This window comes from Macrotis lagotis, chromosome 3 (assembly GCF_037893015.1).
Source record: "Macrotis lagotis isolate mMagLag1 chromosome 3, bilby.v1.9.chrom.fasta, whole genome shotgun sequence".
NCBI classification, from domain to species: Eukaryota; Metazoa; Chordata; class Mammalia; order Peramelemorphia; family Peramelidae; genus Macrotis; species Macrotis lagotis.
The window spans coordinates 113,997,440-114,020,251 of record NC_133660.1 but is presented as its reverse complement, the minus strand read 5'-3'; the positions used below and the strand labels follow the sequence as shown (position 1 = coordinate 114,020,251).

General features: G+C 37.7%; 2 protein-coding genes and 1 pseudogene across 4 annotated transcripts in view; all 3 read left to right on the top strand.

Annotated features, from left to right (window-relative positions):
• TMEM131L (transmembrane 131 like) overlaps positions 1 to 4,094 on the top strand; it is a 160,527-nt gene extending 156,433 nt beyond the window's left edge. For all 3 annotated transcript variants that reach the window (XM_074229105.1, XM_074229106.1, XM_074229104.1), the window contains 2 exons: positions 340 to 503; positions 3,768 to 4,094. In XM_074229105.1, coding sequence (XP_074085206.1) covers positions 340 to 503; positions 3,768 to 4,046 — 443 coding nt within the window. In that variant the 3' untranslated portion in view covers positions 4,047 to 4,094. The remainder of the gene's footprint in view (positions 1 to 339; positions 504 to 3,767) is intronic.
• Positions 4,095 to 4,269: 175 nt separating this feature from the next.
• Positions 4,270 to 16,041, top strand: LOC141519192 (uncharacterized; annotated as a pseudogene).
• Positions 16,042 to 19,267: 3,226 nt separating this feature from the next.
• LOC141517771 (toll-like receptor 2) overlaps positions 19,268 to 22,812 on the top strand; it is a 36,621-nt gene continuing 33,076 nt past the window's right edge. The window contains 1 exon segment of the mRNA XM_074229103.1: positions 19,268 to 19,580. The gene's annotated coding sequence lies outside the window, so the exon portion shown is untranslated.

The window sequence follows — 22,812 nt, the reverse complement described above, 5'->3', positions numbered from 1 at the left end:
CTCATTTGCTCTGCCTTGTTTAAAAAAAAATTAAATGTTTATTTAGAATAAAAGTTTCATGGTTACATCTATTCTCCAAGAGATATTTTCTATGCCTGCTTCTTAAGTAGCTGGTTATCATGGCAGTCTACTTCTTTCCTGAGAGTAATAATATAAAACTTTGCATTAATAAGGGTTTTGTCCCAATAGAATGAATGTAAGCTCCTTGCAGGCAGGCCTGTTTTTTATAAACTTTGTATCCTCAATACTTAGCATATAATAGGTGTTTAGTAAATGCTTATCAAATTGAGTTGATTTCCTTATTTGAAAAGCTGCTCCCTTTTCTTCCTTTCTTCATAGAAAACATGAATTACCACAATGGCTTCCCGTGTCCTACAGAGGTTCCAAGTACAGCTTTCATTAGTCATAGCTCCCAGTCATCTTGGAGTACCCCTCCCAGTGTGCCTCCTGCCTGGGAACCTGCCAGCTATGTCAGCCCTTCTGTCAGTGATCCTGAGTTTACAGTGAGTTCTCATTATTTTTTTTTTGCAGGATATGGGGTTAAGTGACTTGCCCAAGATCACACAGCTAGGCAATTATTAAGTATCTGAGGCCAGATTTGAACTCAGGTCCTCCTGATTCCAGGGCCCCACTATGCCACCTAGCTGCCCTGAGTTCTCATTTTGTTTTAAAAATTTCATTTTGTTAGCTGTATTCCAATAACACATAAAATTTTCTACCTTCTACCTTTTTCTCTTTTTTGAGAAGGCAAATTGATATTGAGTGTGTTTGTGTGTGTGTGTGTGTGTGTGTGTGTGTGTATGTATATGTATATGCAAAAAAGTTTCCATGATAGCTATACTGCAAAAGAAAACATAAGAAAAATAAAGTACAATGAGGCATGCTTGAGTCTGTATTCAGGGTTCATCAGTTCTCTCTTTGGAGGTGGATAGTATTTTTCAAAACAAGTCTTGATCAGAGTAACTAAGTTTTTCACAGTTCATTGTCCCTACAGTATCGCTGTTATTGTGTACAGTATTCTCCTGGTTCTGCTCACTTGGCTTTGCATCAGTTCAGGTTTTTCTGAAACCATGCCACTCATTGTTTATTCAAGCACAATAGTATTCATTCCAATGTGGTCATTTGCCGTACCTTGTACAGCATTCCCCAGCTGATGGGCATCACTTCAATGACCATTTCTTAGCCACCACAAAAAGAGCTGCTATAAATATTTTTTTATACAAACAGGACCTTTTCCCTTTTCTTTCACCTCTTTGGAATACAGACCTACTAGTAATATAACTGAGTCAAAGGGTAAAATTGCCTTTTTTCCCCCCATATAATCCCCTTGTGCCATTCTCTTATCCATTCTGTTACTATCCCTAAATTGTGCACTATTCACCAATAATTATGTTGGCATAAATAAGCAAATGGTCCTCAAGACTTGTTATGACCTGAACTGATGCTGAGTAAAGAATGTTGTACACATTAACAGCAACTTTGTGAGATGATCAACTGTGCTGGACTTAATTCCTCTCAGCAATTCAGTGATCAAGGACAATCCTAAAAGACTTGTGATGGAAAATGCCAACTACATCCAGAGACAAAATTATGGTTTCTGAATACAGGCCAAAGCATAGTCACTTTATAAACCTTGTTTTATTTGTTCCTTTATTATGTTTTCCTCCCTTTAGTTCTGATTCTTTTGTAACATGAGTAATATACAATTGTGTGCAACATAATTCTAATATGTATAACCTATGTCAGATTACTCCCTGACATGGGGAGGGAAGGGAGTAGAAGGTGGTAGGAAAATGTGGAACTTAAAAGATTTTCAAAAAGATGAATGTTGAAAAAATAAAATAAATATTATACCTCAAAAGTACCTTAATGTTCCTGGGGCGATCTTAGTGCTAAGGCTTCTGTATTTAGAGTAACTAGAACCACCATCACTGGATGCATATGGAAACCTTTCCATTCACTAGCACCTGTTGGATTGGGTGCTTTCCAGCTAGATCCTTCAGGAATCCCCAACTCTGTATTTTAGAATAAGGAATCAGGATAGGAGAGATGCCGTTGGATCATGGTGGAGTGGGTTTGAATTTCATCTCTGTTGATTCTGTTTTGTGACCCTGAGAAAATCACCTTGCTGTGACCCTCAGGTACAAAATGAGTCAGTTTTGTTAATAGATAATCCCAAAAGTCCATTCTGTCCCAGCAGCCAATTCTGTTTCATTTTTCAGGTCTTTCCTACTATAAAAAGAGAAGCTGCAATTATTTTTGTACAAATGGGCTGTTTTTTCTTCTTTCTGAACTTCTTTGAGATCTAGTCCTAATAATAGTATTGCTGAGTCAAAAGGAAGTGCCCAACTTAATAACTTTGGGGGCATATTTGCCATTTATTTTCCAGAATGTCTGACCCAGTTATACCAATATAAAAGCACATGAATGTACCTACCATCCCACCACCTCCAGCTTTTGTCATTTTTCTTTTTTTGGGAGGATGGGTGGGGTGAGCAACCTAATGAGTGTGAGCAACCTTAGAGTAACCTAAATTTACATTTATCTAATTATAAATGATTCAGAAAATTTTTTTTCTAATTTCTGTCATTAGCTTGGAAATGACCATTTATCAATTGGGCAACACCTCTTAAAAATTTGATTTTTTTTATTTCTACACAAATAAGTATTTAAGTACCTACTGCCACTCCACGTACTTATTCTAAATGATGGGGACAACAAAAACAAAAAGACCCACCAGATTTTTGCATACTACTGGGAAAAACGTTTCAATAACTAGATAGATGTTTTTATTTAAACCTTCCAGGCATGTTAGACAATCAGAGCAAAGGCACAGAGATAGGAGATAGGGAATGCTGTGTTTGAGGAACAGCAAATAATCCAGTGTATGGAGGGAAGTCAACTGTCACAACACTAAAAAATGTAGGAAGGAGACAGGTTATAAAGAGCTTAAAATGCCAAAGTTGGGTTATTAATAAGGAGTCCCTGGAGCTCATTGAACAGCGTGGAGGGACATGATTAGACCCTTGCTTTAGTAAAATTATCTTTGGCATTGATGGAAAATGAACTGATATAGAGAAAGACTTAGGATAGGGAGACAATTTAGAAGACTATTGTGGTAATCCATGTGGGAGGAGGTGATGACCAGAACCATGGTGTACAGGGCTGTGAAAAGAGAGTAAGGAATAGACTTGGAAGTAGACCAAGTTTTGACAATAGATGGTATGTAGGGATTGAGGGAGAGGAGTTGGGTATGACAATGAGATTGCAAATCTGGATGATCAAGAAAGATACTTTTAATAATAAAAAGGAAGTTCAAAAGAGAAAGCGTATAGAAGAATGAGATTTCTTTTGGATGAGTTTGAGATGGGAAAATCCTATGTGGAAATGTCTAAGAGATAGTGGGGGGGCAGGGATTGAAACTCGAGATAAACTAGGATTGTGTGTCTATAGGTCTGAAAGTAAAGTTTTCCATTTAATCTATGAGAGCTGAAGAGATTTTCAATTTAATAATGGAATAGGATAATGGGATAATAGAAGAGGACTCAGAACAAATTCCTACTTGAATCTCCAAGGTGTTGGATGCTTATGGGATAATCTGCATTTATTTCCTGAATACTCTTAAATTAATCATTCCTCTCCTGAGCCAACTTAATCATTTTATCTAGAAATGAATTTCACCTTGTCCATGTGACTTGAATAGACAACCATAATTGTTTTTAAGTACACTGACTCTTTAGTGATGATTTTTTTGTCTTCTATTCCAGCCCTACCTCTCAAGTACCAGAAGCTTATCCCCAATGTCTGGACTTTTTGGTTCCATCTGGGCCCCTCAGAATGATGCATATGAAAGCTGCTGTTCTGTCAATCCCACCACCCAACATTCCACTCACCTGGAAAACCCAACAGTGATGTGTAAGCAGGAATATTACCCAAGGTTTAACCCTTTCCGTGCCTATATGAACCTGGACATATGGACTACCACAGCAAACAGGAACACAAACTTCCCGCTTTCTAGGGACTCGGGTTACTGTGGAAATGTGTGAATGGAATTTGGTTTTAAAACAATGTGAATAAAGATGCTTGTGTTTTGATTTCTAGAGTAAGCTGGTTGTTGAGATAGATGACAGCGTTGGTGAATTATTTTGGCACTTTTATATGGAAAATAAATTTTTTTTAATGAAGCTTTGAATGTTGTTTTTAAAAAAACAAAACTTTTTCTTTTTGTAAATGAACAAGAGAAAGTGTCTGAATATTTTAATTGTAGAAATGTGCCAAGCGTCCCAAAACATTGTAAAAGAATACTTAGATAATTATAAGAAGGTGGGAATCAAGAAGCTCTTGGATTTGGCAACTGAGGGGACCTCAAGCACCACCTCAGTGTTGTGGGGCTCCAGTTCCAGGGTCAGGAGCTTGGCTGGTCTGACTAACCCTGTGTCAGCATTCCTAGGGAGAACAGAGGCTAGAATTACCCTCTGCCTTAATGATTCTCCACCTCTCCGGAATTGTCAGTTTGAAGGACCAAAAGTCAAAAAGGTCCTTACAAGTAAGTATTTTTTGGATTCCTTGGGATGGATGCAAGACTGGTGGTGCCTAGTTTGTGTGTCATATGGAATGTTTATGTAAAAGTACCTCTTAGGAAAGGTCCATTCATGCAAAAATGCCCCTTTTTTTCAAGTAAGCAGAGGAATAGAAGAATAGAAGAATGCTCTGCTTTGAAGGGATGCCCCTTTGCAGATGGGACAGATAATCCTGCCTTCATGTGAACTGGCTTCCCTCTCTGCCTGTTGGCAGTTTTGCTGTGTCCGTGTTTTTGTAAACGTCTTGAAGGATTTTCAAACTTTTAATAAAATAGTTTGGTATTTTCACATTTGGTATTGCCTTCTTTCTTGGGAAGTCATGGCCAGGAAGTGGGAAATGGAGAGGTGGTAAAGGGGGTGGGAGGAATTGTTTAGGACTTTGTTTCCTTTCATCTGGTTGGGGTGGCTCCATCGTGGGGACTTTGGCAGGAAAGGTTGGGAGATTGTTTCTTTCAGAACCATAGTAGAGGTCTAGAAAACTTCTGGTTCTAGATAAAACCCTGGTTTGGATGAAAAGGTTTTTGGTTTCCCCTGAAATATTTTGTTTTTCAAAACAAAAATCTGAACTATTTCCTAGAATAATTTAGTTAGATGAATTTTAAAACAGTACGGCACCTTCAGTAACATCAAATAACAGAGCTCCTATTTATAATAAATTTTTCCTCTTAAGAATAGGAGTCATTGTGACCTCCTCTCTGTGTATGGATAAAGACTTGTCAATATTAACAATGAGTTGTTACTGTATTTTAATTTGGACTTCATGGATAGTCCTTTCAAACGTTTCTTCATACTCATTTTATGATACCAAGGAAAAAGTGTATAACCTCAAAATATCTATGTGAAAGATAACTTTCAGAAACTTTCAAAAGCAAGGAAAACTATCCTCCTTGCATTTGACTTTTTATATATTTATTTTTAGGTTTTTTCCAAGGCAAATGGGGTTAAGTGGCTTGCCCAAGGCCACACAGCTAGGTCATTATTAAGTGTCTGAGTCCGGATTTGAACCCAGGTACTCCTGACTCCAGGGCCGGTACTTTATCCACTGTGCCACCTAGCTGCCCGTCTCCTTGCATTTGAGCAGCTATCTTCTGTCTGATTAGGTTCTGGTCTTCAAGTGGGTCACAACATATTTTATCAGTGATTGGGTGTTGACCTGGCAGATTTAACAGATAGTAGGATCTCAGTTGTAGGCTTTGTTCTTTGGCTGAAACGGAGAGATAGAAGGTTTGAAAAGTGCTTTGCACATTTTATCTTACTTGATCCTCACAGCAACGCTACGCCATAGCATTATTAATGATGAGGAAATTGAGTCTTGACAAGTGAAGTGACTTTCTCAGTTATTTGGCCAGTGAGTGACAGGATTCAAACTGAAATGTTCCTGACTGAAGTTTAGGATTCTTGTCTGTTGACTGCCTCTTGTCATCAGCAAAGAATCATCAAGAGCCTTCGTATCTTGCCTCTTCTTGACATTGTTGTTCAGTTATTTCAATCATGTCTGTTTGTGACCCAAATTGGGATTTTCCTGGAAAAGATACTGCAGTGGTTTGCCATTTCCTTCTCCAACTCCTTTTACAGATGAGGAAATTGAGGCAAACTGGATTAGGTGACTTGCTCAGAGTCAACAGTTCGTAAGTGTTTGAGGTCTGATTTGAATTTAGATTCTCCATTGTACCACCCAGCTCCCCTAACTCCTTATCACCTTTTTGACTTTTACCATTTAACCGCTGTAGGGCCTGGTTTTCAGATTTGTAAAATGAAAATATTGGACTAGGTGATTGCTAAAGTTTGTTCTACCTCTAAATTCTATGTCACTGCGAGAGTATTGGGGGGGTTCATAAGTTTGTTTGCCCTGTTTCTTGTTAGTCCCTTGCTATTCTCTGCAGTGGATTTGATTCATAGATTCATTTTATTTAGAGACAGACAGACAGATACACACCCACACCCATCTACCGTGAGACTGCCAGAGACAGATACGCACACACACACACATACACACCCATCTACCATGAGACAGACGGACAGACACACACACACACACACACACACACACACACACACACACACACACACACACAATCTGCCGTGAGCTGTTCTTTCTAGGAGTTGTGAAAAATAGATTAAGATGTGCTTCTGGCCTTTGTATTCATGAGTATGGGTAAGTACTGCCTTAAACCTTAGGACTCCCAACAATTTTTTTAGGTTTGATATATGTGGTAAATTGAGTGAATTGTTTGCCTTGTACTTTATTGGATCTCAGCTTGTTAATTTTTGTTTTTTTTTTACAAAAGACAGATTTTTGTGGCAGGTGGAGACCTTATCCAATATAAGATTTTTTTCATCAGCCTGAGAAAGTCAACAAATGACAACATCCTCAAAGTGTTGGAATGTTTATAACCCTAGCAACTTTTCCTGTTTCCTGCTTTAAGCAAATAATTATTTTTAAAAGGACTGTTCTTTGTTTCATTGCTGGGCAACTTACCTTTCTTCCAAGAAAGTTCTTGGAAAGCCTGCCCTCATTGACAATGGTGCGTGCTTGAAGCTGAAATTATTAAGACCTTGAAATGGTAAAATCCATATATTCAAACTTCTACCTATTTACAGAATTTGGAATCATGTTTTAAAAGTTATATCACATTGAAACTCATAACTATATCCTCTTCACAATTCAGGTCAGCAAGATTTGTGCTATGTGCTTCTTAGTCAGCCTTGGCCAGAAGAAAATGCCATCTGATAGAGAGAAATTAAAACAATATATTGTAGAATTGAATTTTTAGTCATTCATTCTTCCCCTCCCCACATTAAACTTTTTTTAATGTCTCATAATTATGTGACAGATTTTAGGTCAAATTGTTTCCATTTTAATATTGCTGATTTTACAAATTTAATACCTCAAAACTACCAGGAAATATATGGCCAGCCAAAACAAAACAAAAATTCCTTTCCTCTGGAAGCTTTTATGATGCTTTCTAATAATTAACCAGTCTTTTACTGTTAAACTTAAATGGTCAATTGAGACAAACAGCTCTGGGATCTGTCTTAAAACTATCACTGATTAGGACAGGGGCCACAGATGGTGTTCAGAATATTTATTGGGTGACCTTTCCAGTTCTGGCAACTTTCTTGTCAACTACCTGGTGTCACCAGTTGCGTAGGTTTGCCTCATAGGACCCCAGAGAATAGTTAGAGAAGCTCTCCACTCACATGTGCTTTTCTGGAAACATGTCGATGGTGACAAGTTAATGCTGTCAACTTCTTACCAGAATGATGATCAATCTTCTCCCTTATTTCATCACACTTGGTTCAGCAGTTGGACAATCCAGAGGGGCTTAGCCAACTCTGATTTGGTGTGGATGATTAAGGATAATGACTTTTACAGTGTGGCTAGATGCTTCCATGGGTGGATGATTCTTGGTATTACTAGCCACATTACCATGTTGAATTTATTGGATGGTCATGTTCTTGACATTGAAACCAACAGTATCCCCAGGTAAAAGTTCACTCGAAGCTTCGTGTGGCTTTATTTAAGTTGTAACATTGGGGCAAAGGTGACCACCATGCCTAATTTTAGAACACTAATCTGTACATGACCAAATAGTACCAATAGCACCAATCTTGTAGATGTCTTGGAGGCATAGGCAAAGGAACTTGTTGATTGGATGAGTTGTCAGCAGAATGTAATTAAAAGAATCAAGCAATGTAAATGTAGTTCATTAACACCACTATCTTTATGAATGACCTTCCATCCTTTGAACTATGACATAACTTATCTCCAGCATGTCACCATTCTGTAATTGCCAGAATTGTGCCAATTTTCTTAATATAGCTATTGACTTTTTTGACTTCTCATGTCTCTTCTGGCTGTAGGAGGTGGAGTTCTTTGATGGAATCATTTTGTTGACACCAAAAATTGTTTCACACCTAGTATGTGGGTCAAAGGGGCATGTTCATGGATCTACCTATTCATTGAGATGCCAGCTTCAAATTTACCACTACCAGAACCACTGTCAGTCTGAGATATCTCTGTAATCATGATCTTGATAAAATGATGGGTCCTGAAACAATAATGGTAACAAAGTATTTGCTATTTTCAAATTTCTGGAGGGAAATACCAATAGTGTGCTACCATAGTCATGAAAGACTTTTAACCTATCCAAGTCCTAGGCATATTTGAAGGAGCCCTTTCCATCTCAGCAGCCTCCTCAAATTTCTTGATGGTTCTTTTAGCAATTCCTCCACATAGGTAGGCCAGGTAGAGTGAATTTGTTAGATTCTATGTATCCAATGATAACATTGCTAAAGTGGATCTTTTTCTTGCCTGTTTTTATGAAGATTTAGTAATGGTTTTCACAACACTTGTGTTTTAGTACTTTTAGTGAAGGAATGAATGCCTAAACTTTTTAGCAATTACTAAAAAGTCAATTGAAAAAATTGCTAAAAAAATTGGCATTCATTCACTAAAAAGTGATTTTTTGATATTTTAAAAATGTTTTTGTTGATATTTTTCTTTCTTCATCATCATACTTATCCCAAATGTCCCTTCCATCTTTGCCTACCAGAGTATTTTTTTAGAAAGGAAAAATAAATCACAGCTTATTAATATCTTGAAAATGTCCAAAAGCATATGCAATGTATATCATTTGTATTTTTTATAGCTCCACAAAGAAGTAGGTTGGAAGTGTCTTCTCATATCTTTTCATTCAAATCCTGTCTGATCTGATCTTTGTAATTTTGTTATGTTTAGTTTTAATTTTTAGTGTGTAATTCTTATCATTTATACTGTCCTGAGTTCCTATATATATATATATATATATATATATATATATGTTTTCTTGACTGCTTACTTCACTTTGCATCAGTGCACATAAAATTTCCCATTCTTCTCTATATTCATCAGACATATCATTTCTTAAATTACAGGAATGTTCTATTACATTCATGGACAACAATATGTTTGACCATTTTCCAATTAATGAATATTTACTTTGTTTTCAATTCTTAGCTAATATAGAAAGTGCTTCTGTTTTGTAATATATGGAGACTTTCTTCTTATCCATGACTTCTTTGGGGGGGGGGTATGAACTCAAGCAATGGAATCTAAAATTCAAAGGGTATGGATATTTTATTAACTTTATTTGCATACTTTGCAATTGCTTTCCAAATTAATTATACCATTTCACAACTCCACCAATGATGTACAACACTCCACAAACCCTCCAACATTGACTATTTCCCTTTTTTTGTAATTTTTTCCAATTTGCAGGATATGAGGTAAAATCTCAGGGTTGTTTTGATGTGCATTCCTCTTATTAATGATTCGAATCATTTTCTTATGTGGTTGTGATAACTTTATGATTCTTTTCTGGCAAACTATATCTTATGACCATTTATTTACTGGAGAATGACTGTTAGTCACACACACATATACATATGTGTATATATATAGTATCTATATGTTATTTAGTAGATCATGGTTAATGAGCCTTTATCAGAAATTTGATACAAAGACTTTTTCCCCCGTTTTGCCATTTTTCTTCTTATCCTAGTTGTGTTAATTTTACAGAAGCTTTTCATTTTTAGGTATTCAAAGTTATCCATTTTATCTTCTGTGATTGTTTCTGTCTCGTTTGGCTAAGAATACTTCCACCCATACTTGGGAAAAGTATATGATCCATTTCTCTTCCAATTTTTTTGGTTGCTTTTTTAATTTAATTTTTTTTTAATTTTTGTATAACTGATTTTTTAATACATTACTAAAATATTCTTGTTTAAGAGCAAACATAATAACCCCCCCAAATGTAGCCCCTCATGAGAAATAAAGTAAAAGAGAAAAAAAATTTGCTTTAGTCTGTGTTTCTACAACACCAGCTTTGTCTCTGGTGGATCACATTCTTTATGATAAGTCCATCACAAAAGCTTTTCTTATTTTTCCACCATTGCCATTGCTGATTGCAACTCCCTCCATATACTCTCCACTATCATATGCTTTTATTTTCTCTCTCCTTTCATTCTGTCCCTCTTCTAAAATGTGCTGTAGGGTAGCTGAGTTATGCAGAGGACTGATCACCAGCCCTGGGGCCAAGAGGCCCCGAGCCTACATACCACCCCTGAGACCCAGCAACCACCTGGCCTCATGGTCCTGGACAGGCCACCCAATCCCAGACCCTTGCAAGAAGTAAAAAAAGAAAATGGTTATATCTGGCCACTCTCCCCCATGATCCACCCTCTCCTCCATCACCCACATCCCCCCCTTCCCCCTTTCCCCCTTCTCTCCTTTTTACTCCAGATGTCTATGCCCATTGAGTGTACATGCTGTTTCCTCTCCAAGCCACCCATATATATATTTATATAATATGTAATATCTTAGCCTATTCCACCTCTCCTTTTTATCTTTTTATCTTATTCCCAGAATATTTCCCTATATTTCCCTTTTAGCCATTGACTCCATTTTTGCAATATATTATATCTTCAAATTCAGCTCTCTCCTGTGCTTCATCTATAAAAACTCCTACCTGTTGTATTAAATGAGAAGGTTCATATGAATATTATCAGTATCATTTTTCTGTGCAGGAATACATGCAATTCATCATCATTAAATCCCTCATATTTTCCTCTTCTCCACTCTCTATACTTCACCTGAGTCCTGTATTTGAAGGTCAAACTTTCTGTTCAGCTCTGGTTGTTTCAACAGGAACATTTGAAATTCTCCTGGTTCATTGGAAGTCTATCTTTTCCCCTGGAAGAGGATGTTCAGTTTTTCTGAGTAATTGATTCTCAGCTGCATTCCAAGCTCTTTTGCCTTCTGGAATATTATATTCCAAACCCTACAGGCCCTTAATGTAATTGCTGCCGAGTCCTGTGTGATCCTGACTGCAGCTCCATGAAATTTGAATCGTGTCCTTCTGGCTGCTTATAATATTTTCTCTTTGACTTGGGAGTTCTGGAACTTGGTTATAATATTCCTGGTGGTTGTTTTTTTTGGGGGGGGTTTCTTCCAGGGGGGGAAATCAGTGGATTCTCTCAATTTCTATTTTTCCCTCTGCTTCTACAATATCTGGACAATTTTCCTGTAGGAATTCTTTAAAAATGAGGTCAAGGCTCTTTTCCTGATCATGACTTTCATGTATCCCCCAAAATTTTAAATTATCTTAACTGAACTTGTTTTCCAGATAAGTTGTTTTTTTCAATGAGATGTTTCACACTTTTTTCTAATTTTTCATTCTTTTGGTGTTGAAGTATTGTGTCTTAACTTGAAGTATTGTGTCTTAACTTCTTGTAAAGTCATCAGATTCCTTTAGCTCCATTCTGCATCTGAGGGATTTGTTTTCCTCAGAGAGCTTTCTTTTCTCCTTTTCCATCTGGCCAATTCTGCTTTTTTAAAGCATTCTTCTCCTCGATAACTTTTTGAACTATTTTATCCATTTGACCTATGCTGGTTTTTAATAAGTTATTTTCTTCAGCATTTTTTGGGATCTCCTTAACTAAGCTGCTGACTTCTTTTTCATGTTTTTCCTGCATTTCATTTCTTTTCACAATTTTTCTTCTATCTCCCTTGATTTTCAAACTCTTTTTGGAGCTCTGTCATGGCCTAAGCCCAACTTCCGTTTTTCTTGGAGCCTTTAGATGCAGGAGCTTGTACTTCCTCATCTTCAGAATGAGTATTTTGATCCTTCTTGGGATCATAGACAATGCATTTCTCAATGGTGTTCCTCTTTTTTCTCTGTTTATTCATTTCTCCAGCTTGTGCCTGGTTTTGGTGTGCTTCCTGAGCTTTTGAGTATTATTGGGACACCACCCCCCCACAAGGATCTCAGTGTGTGAAGCTCTCACTGCCCTCCTGGTTTATGAATGACCAAAAGCACCCCCCTCTGCCATGGGTTTGAGGTGGGAGGGCCCTGCTGTTCTATGGGGGGAGGCCTAGACTGCAATCAGGATCTGAAGGTGGTCAGAACCCCAGAGTCCTGTGCCAGGTAAAGAAGACAAACCTTGGAATTCTTCCCTACCTTTGGTGGACTGAGCACTCAGGGCTCAGTTGCCTGGAGGCTCCTGCTTACGGGCATCATGCCTGCTTCCATTTCCTGGTTCTGGGTTGACCTGGCTGACCACCACAACTGCCCTGAGGGCCTGGGTTTTGTGCGCTCGCTCTGGCAGAGGTCCTCCGCTGATCTTCCAAGTTGTGCCCGGTGCTCCCTGGGGTATAGGTCAAGAAACTGCCCCCGCTGCCATTAGCTGAGGCTCCCAGGCACCCTGGGGCTGCCTCTGGGAAGCTGAAGTTTCTTCACTCTGACTGGCTTTTCCATTATTTTCCAGGTTACCTTGGTCTGGAGAATTGCCTCACTGGATCTTTCTGTGGGCTCTGTCTCTCGAAAATTTAGTTAGTCATAGTTTTAAGATTTTTAAAATATTATGGAGATAATACCTAGGAGAGGCTCTTCTCTCGCCATCTTGGCTCCCTCCTCTAATTTTTTAATAGTATAATCTTTAATATTAGTATACTCTTTAGTTTATTAGTATTATAATAATGGTATAATCTTTAATATTAAGGTCACCTATCTACAAATATATTGTGAAGTATGGGATTAGATGTTGGAGTTCCTGCCAGACTGCTTTCTAGTTTTCCTGCAGTTTTTATCAGTCTTTTTCATGCAATTTTTATTTTATGTTTTCCCAGGTAACTTATGTTTTCTACTTTATTTAATACTGCATTTTTGATTTGATTCTATAGAATCTATGTGATTCTATTCTAATCTATTCTGATTCTTCCTTGTCTAATCTGTCCCATTTATCTATTCTTTAACCAAGACTATATGATATCAGTGACTACTGCTTTATAATAAAATTTCAGGTCTAGAAGTGCTATTTCCCCCTTCATCCCTACTTCTCTTCATCATTTTCTTTCATTGTATAGATTTTTGTTTGTCATTAATTTATTATCAATTTCTCTAAAGCGTCCCTTTCGTATAGTATTATAAATTAGTATTCATAGTTTTGTGATTTTTGTTTTATTGTCACAGCTTAGCCCTGAGCACTAAATATTCTTTCACATATTTAAGTTATTCTTTATTTCTTTTAGGAACATGAAACCATAAAAGTATTTTGTGAATGGCATTTTGCTTTTTTGCTATTGTGTGTGTGTGTGTGTGTGTGTGTAAAACCTAGGAAAAGATTTTGAATAAAGACATTTTAGAGTCCTTTATCAAGGAAATTTGACTGATCTTTGTGTGTAGCTGAGGTAGGGTGGATTGGTGCTTGTTAAAATTCAGGAACTTGGAAACTTAGGGTCGTTGAAGGGAATATCAAATATCTGTTAAGTGTCCAATTAAAAAGAAAGAAGTTGGAGTGGAGAGAACATAACCCAAGTAGTGAACTCACTGAGAAAAGAGGAAAATATTTGGGGGTGGGGGTGGGAGCCAGTCACCAGGATCTGGTTTGGATAAAAAACTTGTATAGAGTGAACTTCAAAGGAGGAGTGGTTACAAATGACACTTTACAGAACTTGATAAAAATAATGTCAATTCATTCAGAAAATGAGATATAGAATGTCAAAGACAATGTAAAAGATGGAGGTGACAATTAAAAGAATCTTTTAATTCCCTTATTAGAAAGGAGACTGGTCAGTATCAGTGCCATCTAGGGGAACCAAGAGGAATCATTTGGATCTAGAAGATAGATTGATGGGTTGAAAATATTGATTAAGCATTCACTGTGTTAAGGACTGTTAAGTGCTAGAGATAGAAATAGAATATCAAGATAGCCTATACTTTCAGGGAAGTTATATTCAAATAGTGGTGACAACACATAGACCTGGGAAGAGAGGGTCTGAGGTGTCATCGAAATGCCCTTTTCAGAGATAGTGGTAATTATTTTGTTGACAGTTCTCAGAGCAAAAGGTGGCATATGGGTGGTGAGAGGTGGAGGAAAGATACCTCCAACAACAGATCAGGAAATTACTGAATAAAGTAGATCATTCATGGTCTGCACAAGGTCTAAAAGGAAAGAAATATATATTTGTTCATTAGTAGAGTGGGAGTTCGAAAACAACAAGGATTTATTGTGTGCTTACTATTTTAGGGGAGCAGTTTTTAAATGTTGGGGGTATCCCCCCCATTGAGCTCTTCTCATTCTTCCAGGGGAGGACAGCACTTAAGAAGCCCCTTGAAAAGAGGGAGATGGAGGTACTTAGCCAAAGCCCAGAGAGGAATGAAGAAGTGAACATGAATGATCTTCAGGTCCTTCCTTAAAATGGAGATCTCAGATAGAAGTGAAACCTCAGAGGAAGGGGCCAAACGAGCAGAGCAATCTTCCAGATTGAGAAGTTGACTTAGAGAAAAGTTCAGAGAATCAGAAGTAGAGCCAGGAGGAATAAAGATGAGAGTCAGAAGGTCCAGTAGGAGAGGGAGACAGAGTTATAATGGGACCCTGGATGTAGAATTGAGAAAAATAGGTATGAGTTCTAGATACCTATTGCCCCAGCCACTGTGTTCTCTGTACTCATTTCATTGTGAAAAAAGATGCTGTTTAGTATCCAAAAAAATATGCAAGATGCTCTATAATTCTTTTTGCTCCTTGTTACTGATCTCCAGGTATCTCCCCTCTTTTGTCTTTGCAGACCTGTCCCTTTTGTCTAATATGTTGTTGAGCACTTTAATGTTTGGTAGAATGAAAAGATAAATGTTGAAATGACATGGAGTGGTATAATTTTTACCTTGTTTTGAAATTCATTGTAATTAATGGAAAGTCTCTAGGAGAAATCTGTGTGATTCTGAATTTGTAAGTCAAACGTAGGACCTCTTTGAATAAATAAGCACCGAAACTTTAAAACAGCCATTCCCTCCTGTAATGAGTTATATTAAATTATGCAAATGTATTAGTAAATCCATGGTACTATGATGTTTTTAATGTCTAGGATGATAAGGAGAGATTGATCAAAGATTTTCCTTCTGTGCTGTGGCAATATTAATACTTTGGGGACGCTAGATGCCATCAGTATTGAAAAAGCAATAGAACTTGTTTTATCCTGCTTATGGACTTTGATGATGGATTTGGGTGCGGGCTGGGCAGGATTTTTGGATATTAGAGCCAGTTGCATCAAGTCAGTTCTGATTTGTTTGGTTGGTGGTTTTGCAGATGCCAGTTACCATCTGGTGGACTCAATAGAGGATGGAAGAAGTTACCAGATATTTGTTATAAGAGCCTGGTGGATCTTAGTCTCCTTAAAAATAATCAGAAAGTTTCTCTGGATTGACTGGGAGAAGTTATGCTGCTTCTTCTTTGCTTGTCAAGATGAAGAGAATGCAAGATTTGCAGCCAGACCAGGAAATATCATAGTTCCTCTTCAAGCTTGATTTGGAATTGCTTGTCTTTTTCTGTTAGGAGATGAACAAATCAAGCCAATGAATCCTGTGTTTTGCATGCCCAAGGAAGCCTTTAAAGAATAAATGTTCAACCAGCACTCATGCACTAGACAGCAAGCCCACTGGACTTATATTTTAAACTGTAACTTCTGAGAAATCAATCATTTTATTAAACGTTGATCAAATAATTTACTTCCAAAGCACTTGACAACTTAATAAAAGAATTTTTCTCCATCCAAACCTGAGTTAAACAAAATGGGCTTCCCCACCTGGGTGGGATCTGAACAAGACAGAGGAGAAAAACCAATCTAATATCATAAACAACAGTGGCCTTTAAGAGAATAAGGTTTCAGGGAGGGATACATTCTGTCTCTCCCTAGCATTGACAATTAGTTATTTAATAATCATTTCTCTATTAAACAGTACTAAAGACATTCATTGTGTATTCACTGAGTGCTGGGGGAAGTTATAAAAGGGACAGCATGGGATGGTATAAAAATATAAGATTTGGATTCAAGATATGGGTTCAAATTCTGATTCTGCTTATTGCCTGTATAAATAAATCACTTAATTCCTCTCTGACTCATTGTCTTCATAATTAGGAAGCTGGACCCATATAGGCCCTTCTACATCCTGTTGTCTAGAAGTATGGAATATACAATTAGTAATAATAATAATAATAATAATAATGGTAATGAACATAAAACTCAAAACCTTACAAAATAATTGTTGAAAACTTATCTTTACATGTAGTTGGAAAAATTAATGAATTAAAACAAAGAATAGTAACTCATCCATATAATAGTTTGCATTTATATAATGCTTTGGGATGGAAGGGGTGTTCAGGAGGACTAGCATCTCTGGTGTGGGGCTGACAAGCCCTAATAGGGCTGTTCATCCACCTTTGATGTCCACCTGCCACTCAACACTCACATGTGGCTCCAAAAAGAACTGTAGCATGAGTAACTATTGATCTAAACTATGTTGTGAGTAGCCAACAGGTCTCAGATCCATCAGTAAGTTTAGGGGGTGTCTGCCCCAAGCAGGTAAAGACTTCCCTTGGTGGAATGGGAGGCTGAGAACAATTTGTTCCAATTTGTTGCCGTGAAGGCAGTTGAAGCAGGTGTTGTGGAGCCCTTAGACTTTGGCCAGACATGGAAGGCGCCATCCACTGCAGGACAGATAAGCCTTAGAAAGAATTGAACTAGTCACCTCTGCTTCTATTTCTGTCACTGAAAACTGACACCAGAGTCCAGGAATAGCTTGTCTATGTTTATACAAAATGTCCTTTAATTTACAAATATTAGCATTAAATGTACATCATACCAGTAACATAGGCCACTGTAGGTAGGTATGTGGTATTTAATACACAAATTGCAATTGCTTAGAGTATAACAGGTGAAATAATTTGTTTAGTCATCGCTACTATTTATAGCATTATGTGGCAGTTTCATTTAGTAAATCAAATACAGAATCACATTTTATATATAAATGTATATATATACACACACACACACCTATACACACACACACACACACACACACACACGGGAATTGCATACAAAGTACCCTTTAAATGCGCTCCAATATCTGGTGATGGATGAGTAGCATCAGTCATCACCTAGGAGCATCAAGATGTCAGCCTGGACCCTGGTCAAATTGTCCTGTCATTCCTGAGGATAGGACATTTTTGCCTTTATTGTATTCTTGGACTCCTATAAAAAGTTCAAATTTAATGGCATGCTTTCCAGCCCCTAAAAAGTTAGACTCTGTAGGTGGCTTCTACTTCCTTAGGTTCAACACAGGTAGAGGTTTGTGTTAATTTTGGTTGTTTTCTACAGCCATGGGTCCCATTAGCTAGGGAACTCAAGCATTTGAGAGCTCCTTAAGATCACAGAGAGTTTGTGACCTTTTAGCAGATCTTTTTGTTTGTTCCTTGAGTTATAATTTTATTAATTTGACTTTTAAATTGCTAATTCCACAATCATCAACAGAACTGAGGAAAGATGAATATACAAGAAACTATGAACTTCTGCCACTTGTAGGTTTTAATTTGTTGATTTTTACTTTGTTTTGGTTTGGTTTTAAAAGAAATAAGAATGTGTTTGTTTGGATTTCGGTATGAACTCTTGTTTGTACTGTCTAGGAGCCATGAGGAAATGAAATGTAGCCTTAGCTATCTCTTTTTTTCTTATTTCTCTAAAGAAGTTTGCATTGCTGGAGAACTTAATACTTAGCTTTGCATACTTATGAGACCCTTTGGTAATCTGTGATTGGATAGATCATTTTTGCAAGGCAGATTAGATTTGCATCTGATCCCTTCCAACTTGCCTGCTTTGTAAATAAGGAAACCAAATTTTCAGAGGCTAAGTGGCTTGCAAGAAGTCAGAAAGCCCATTAGGAACAGAAACCCTATCTGATTACAGAGCCCAGATTCCCTTTTTCTGTCTCCCTGGCTCTGTTAAGATCCTGCCGGCTGTATGTGTTCACTTTTTTTTTTTTTTTTTTTTTTTTTTAGGTTTTGGGGTTAAGTGGCTTGCCCAAGGCCACACAGCTAGGTAATCATTAAGTATCTGAGGTAATATTTGAACTCAAGTGCTCCTGACTCCAGGGCTGGAGCTATCCACTGTGCCACTTAACCACCCCCTGTGTTCACTTTTGATAACTTGTAAAGCCTCTGTATTCATGTGAGAGAATGGGAGCAGCAAGGATGCTGTGGATAAGCATAGGTGAACATCAATGAAAGCAAAAAACAAGTGAATATATCATTCAGCTATACTAGAATCTACCTGGGCAGAAAGAGAATATAAGTGAGGAGTTTAATTTTTACTTTTTGAATCCTTTTATATATTTTTCCAATTGCTTGTAAAAACAATATTTTGCATTTTTTTAATTGCATTCCAAATTCTTTCCTTCCCCCTGACTTTGAGAAAGCAAACAATTTGATATAGATGACACTTGTGGAGTCATGCAAAATATATTTCCATATTTGTCGTGCTACAAAAGAAAGCACAGATCAAAACCAAAAACAAAACAACAAAAAAACAAGAAAAATATAGCAGAGGAATTTAGGAGCTATCACAACTGTGGCAGAAAGCTATTTTATGGCACTGCTGGAGGACTTCAGTTATCCAAACATCTGCTGTAACCCTCTGCTCAAAACAGAACAACTAATAATTCCTTTAATTGCTTTAGTGATAATTTTTTCCTTCAGAAGATGAAGGAACCAACAAAAAGGAGTTGCTGACTCACCATCAGGAGGAACTTGCTATTTGAGTAGAAATGATGGGAACCTTGCAAGTGTCTCTTCAATTTTAGAATTTGTAATGTCGAAGGAGTGGGAAGCTGACGTAATATAGCATACGCTTAGCTTTTGTGAAAGCAAGTTTTAGAGAATTCAGGTAAGATCTAAATTATCTCATGGATTGATGGCATGAAAACCTGAGAGGGCTGAGAAATTCAAGATGAAATTGCAAAGATGCAAAGAGAAAGATCCCATGAGAAAGAAAATGAGGATTTGTCTAAAGAGATCAGTGTGGATACAAAGGGAACCAAATGGAATTTTCAAAAGACCATGAAATGGTGGAATCAAGAAGTTCAAAAGTGACATAGTCCAATGAAAATTGGAAGAGGAGCATCAAAGTTCAGGGTAAGCTGACAAAGAAATGTACTGGCAACAACAAGGAGAAGAAGTTTATTTTCAGATACTTTGAGGGAAAAGAGGAGAATCATAGAAAGGATAAAACCCTTCCTGGAGACATCTGATTAAACGATGATGTCTGATGATGGGGAAAAGGCAGAGTTGTTCAGGAATTGTTTTCTTTTTCTTTCTTTTACAAGAAGAATGATCTCTGAGCTGAGGACAGAACAAAATGCCCAATAGGAAGTCATTACATGATGTACCTATTATACAGATATAGGTTAGCTTTGTAAGATGTCATGTATTGCCAATGTAGGCAAAGAGTCTGAGTGAATTTGTAAGACTGATTATTTTTTTTTTTTGGGAAAATGAAAATTAGCTGAGAAGATGGGAGTTGAACCTCTTCCCCCTTCTTTCCTTACCTCCCCTTCTCCCCACCCTCTAGAGTGGCAATGATGGAAGTGAAGGAGTGGAAGCATTTAGGAAATTGATATAAGATGGGGCAAGGTATGTCAAAGCCATTCTGCTGGCTCTTAGTTCGGCGTCTTCTGTATAGCTGGTTTCAATAATGTCTGTTGAAAAACAGTGATATGGTGGAGAGTTGAACTAGATGGTTCTCTCCAAAAACCCAATCTATGAACTTTCTGTAGGAACCTGGGTATGACATTTGATTTCTCTAGATCTCAATTTCCTCATCTATAAAATGGGAATAGTAATAATTTTCCCACCTCACAGACTTGTGAGACTATTTGTGTTATAGGGTCTTTCCCAAACAGGCTCTCTGCTGACTGCTATTGCCTTCTGAGTGGATTTCCTCACCACTTTTGGCTACTACTTCCTGAGCTCTGAAAAGATCATCTCATTTTTAACCAGTCATGGCCTTACATCAACAATTCTCTTCAGGCTTAAGCAAGAGTGGGATTTCATAAAAGTCATGTGAAGACCAGACAGACATACCCACTGTGCAAGTTTCTCTCACTTCTGGTCCTGCCAAAGCCTGTAACTTTCTGAAGTGGCATTCAGACTTAATTTTTCCTTAGTCAATATGAATTTACCCTTTAGGCTAAACTCAGTGAGCTGAAATATATGTTACTGTCCCTTTGAAGCAGAGTTGTCTATTGTCTCTGTTAAGCCAGCTTTGGTCTTTCCTCATGTTTTGAGAACAGAATAATTGTTCAAAGACTTTGAACCAGAATAAACTTTAGAAGAGCAGTGAGTCTAACCCTTAGTTTTAGAGATGAGGAAAACTGAGGTTCAGAGAAATTATTTAATTGCCTAAGGTCACACAGGAAGTGAGCAGCAAAGCTGGCATTCAACTTTAAGTTCTCTGACCCCAGATCCTTGGTCACTCCTAGGATTTTTCTTCTGTTACTGGTGGAAATCCCTCAGAAAGGGAATGAACCATCTATTGAAATTCTAAGCAAGTCTGTTTTTTTCTGAGTTTCTAGGTGTGGCTCTACAAATTTCAAGAGGATGTGGCCAGATAGTCTGGGAAAGGCTCAGTCTCTGAAATTCCAACATTTGGACATGCTCCAATTTTGAAGTGTTTGACCTTATGACTTCAAACCAAGCACAGACTGACAGAGCAAAAGAGAGGGAGACTTCAGAAGCCTAGGCCTTGACCTCCATCCCCCTTGCCTGGGCTTTTTATTTTGTTTGTTTTTAATTTTTGCAAGGCAATGGGGTTAAGTGGCTTGCCCAAGGCCACACAGCTAGGTAATTATTAAGTGTCTGAGGCTGAATTTGAACTCAGGTACTTCTGACTCCAGGGCCAGTGCTCTATCCACTGCACCACCTAGCTGCCCCTGGGATTTTTATTTTTCTAGAACAGGGATAGCAGTTGCTGGATTAGGAACAAGAACAAAGTTGAGAGATGAATGGAATCAGACTCTTCAGTGATGCAGCAGCTCCTAGATACCAATCCCAGATAGATAATTGGAAAATATAAAAAAGAGCCCAAGTAAGATGGGGTGTTACTTTACCTCTAATATTTCTTTGGTGAGGGTGGGCCAAGGAGTGGGAACTCCAATTCTTTGGCTTAGTAGAGGAGATTTCTCACCCCAACAGGTGTTTTTAGTATCATTATGAATCTTTTATTTTTCAATTAAGAACTTTGATTTTTTTTTCTAAGTGAAGGGAATTCCCTGTATGGAAACCCTTTCTGTTCATGCAAATTGGCATCCCATAAAGAATTACCTGGACCTCTTGAGAGGCTATGTGATTTGTCCTTGATTACATAGAGGCAGGGCCTGGATCTGTGCCTCATCTCAACTCTAAGATAGATCCTCTAAATTTTATGTCATGATGTCCCTCAATGGACCATTCACAGATCTTAGGCTTATCAAGTTGGAAGTCACCAAGTCTAACCTCCATAGTTTACATATAGTTCCCCATCTACTCTGCCCCTTTGTGGCCTGGGGACTGGTGGGGATGTGACTGAGTTGTAACAGGAAGAAACTAGATATAGTGCTGTGGGGACAGAAGTGTCCATGTTCAGTGAAAACAGAATACACACTTCTCTGTCTCTCCTTACCAGAGTTGGCTTTTAGGTCCTACCCTAAGCTCCATGAGTGATGAACTAACTGCTATCAGGGCAGGTGAGAGGTGATTACCAGGGTTGATAGAACTCAAATCAAAAAAGATACAAACTTGCTTCTGGGTCCCTATACCCTGACTTCATCAAACTACTCCAGAACTTTTACCCTTTTAACCTGGCTGCAAGCATGAGTACTATATTTTCAGCTTAATATTTTTCCTCCAAGTACACGTTTTTAGCATTCTTTTTCCCCCAAAATTAAAATGCCAAATTCTTTCCCTCCCCATTGAGAAGGCAAGCAATTTGGCATAGGTTATGGTGCAACAATTAATTTTAAATTGTTTTCTTTCTTCCTCTTTTGATCATCAAAGGAAATTACATCAGGAATTTCTTAGAATTCCTAAATTTGAAGTAGGTCCTATGTCTGGATTTCCCAGGGCCAAGGAGGACAGGTTTACAGATATTCATTAAATGTTTTGCGATTAAAAGTTGTTTTCTTATGCAAATTAAAGCATCTCTGAGGTAGCACTTCACACCTATGAGACTGGCCAATATGACCAGAAAGGACAATGATCATTGTTGGAAGGTATGTGGGAAATCTGGGACATTAATACATTGTTGGTGGAGCTGTGAACTCATCCAACCTTTCTGGAGAGAAATTTGGAATTATGCCCAAAGGGCAACAAAAATGTGTATACCCTTTGA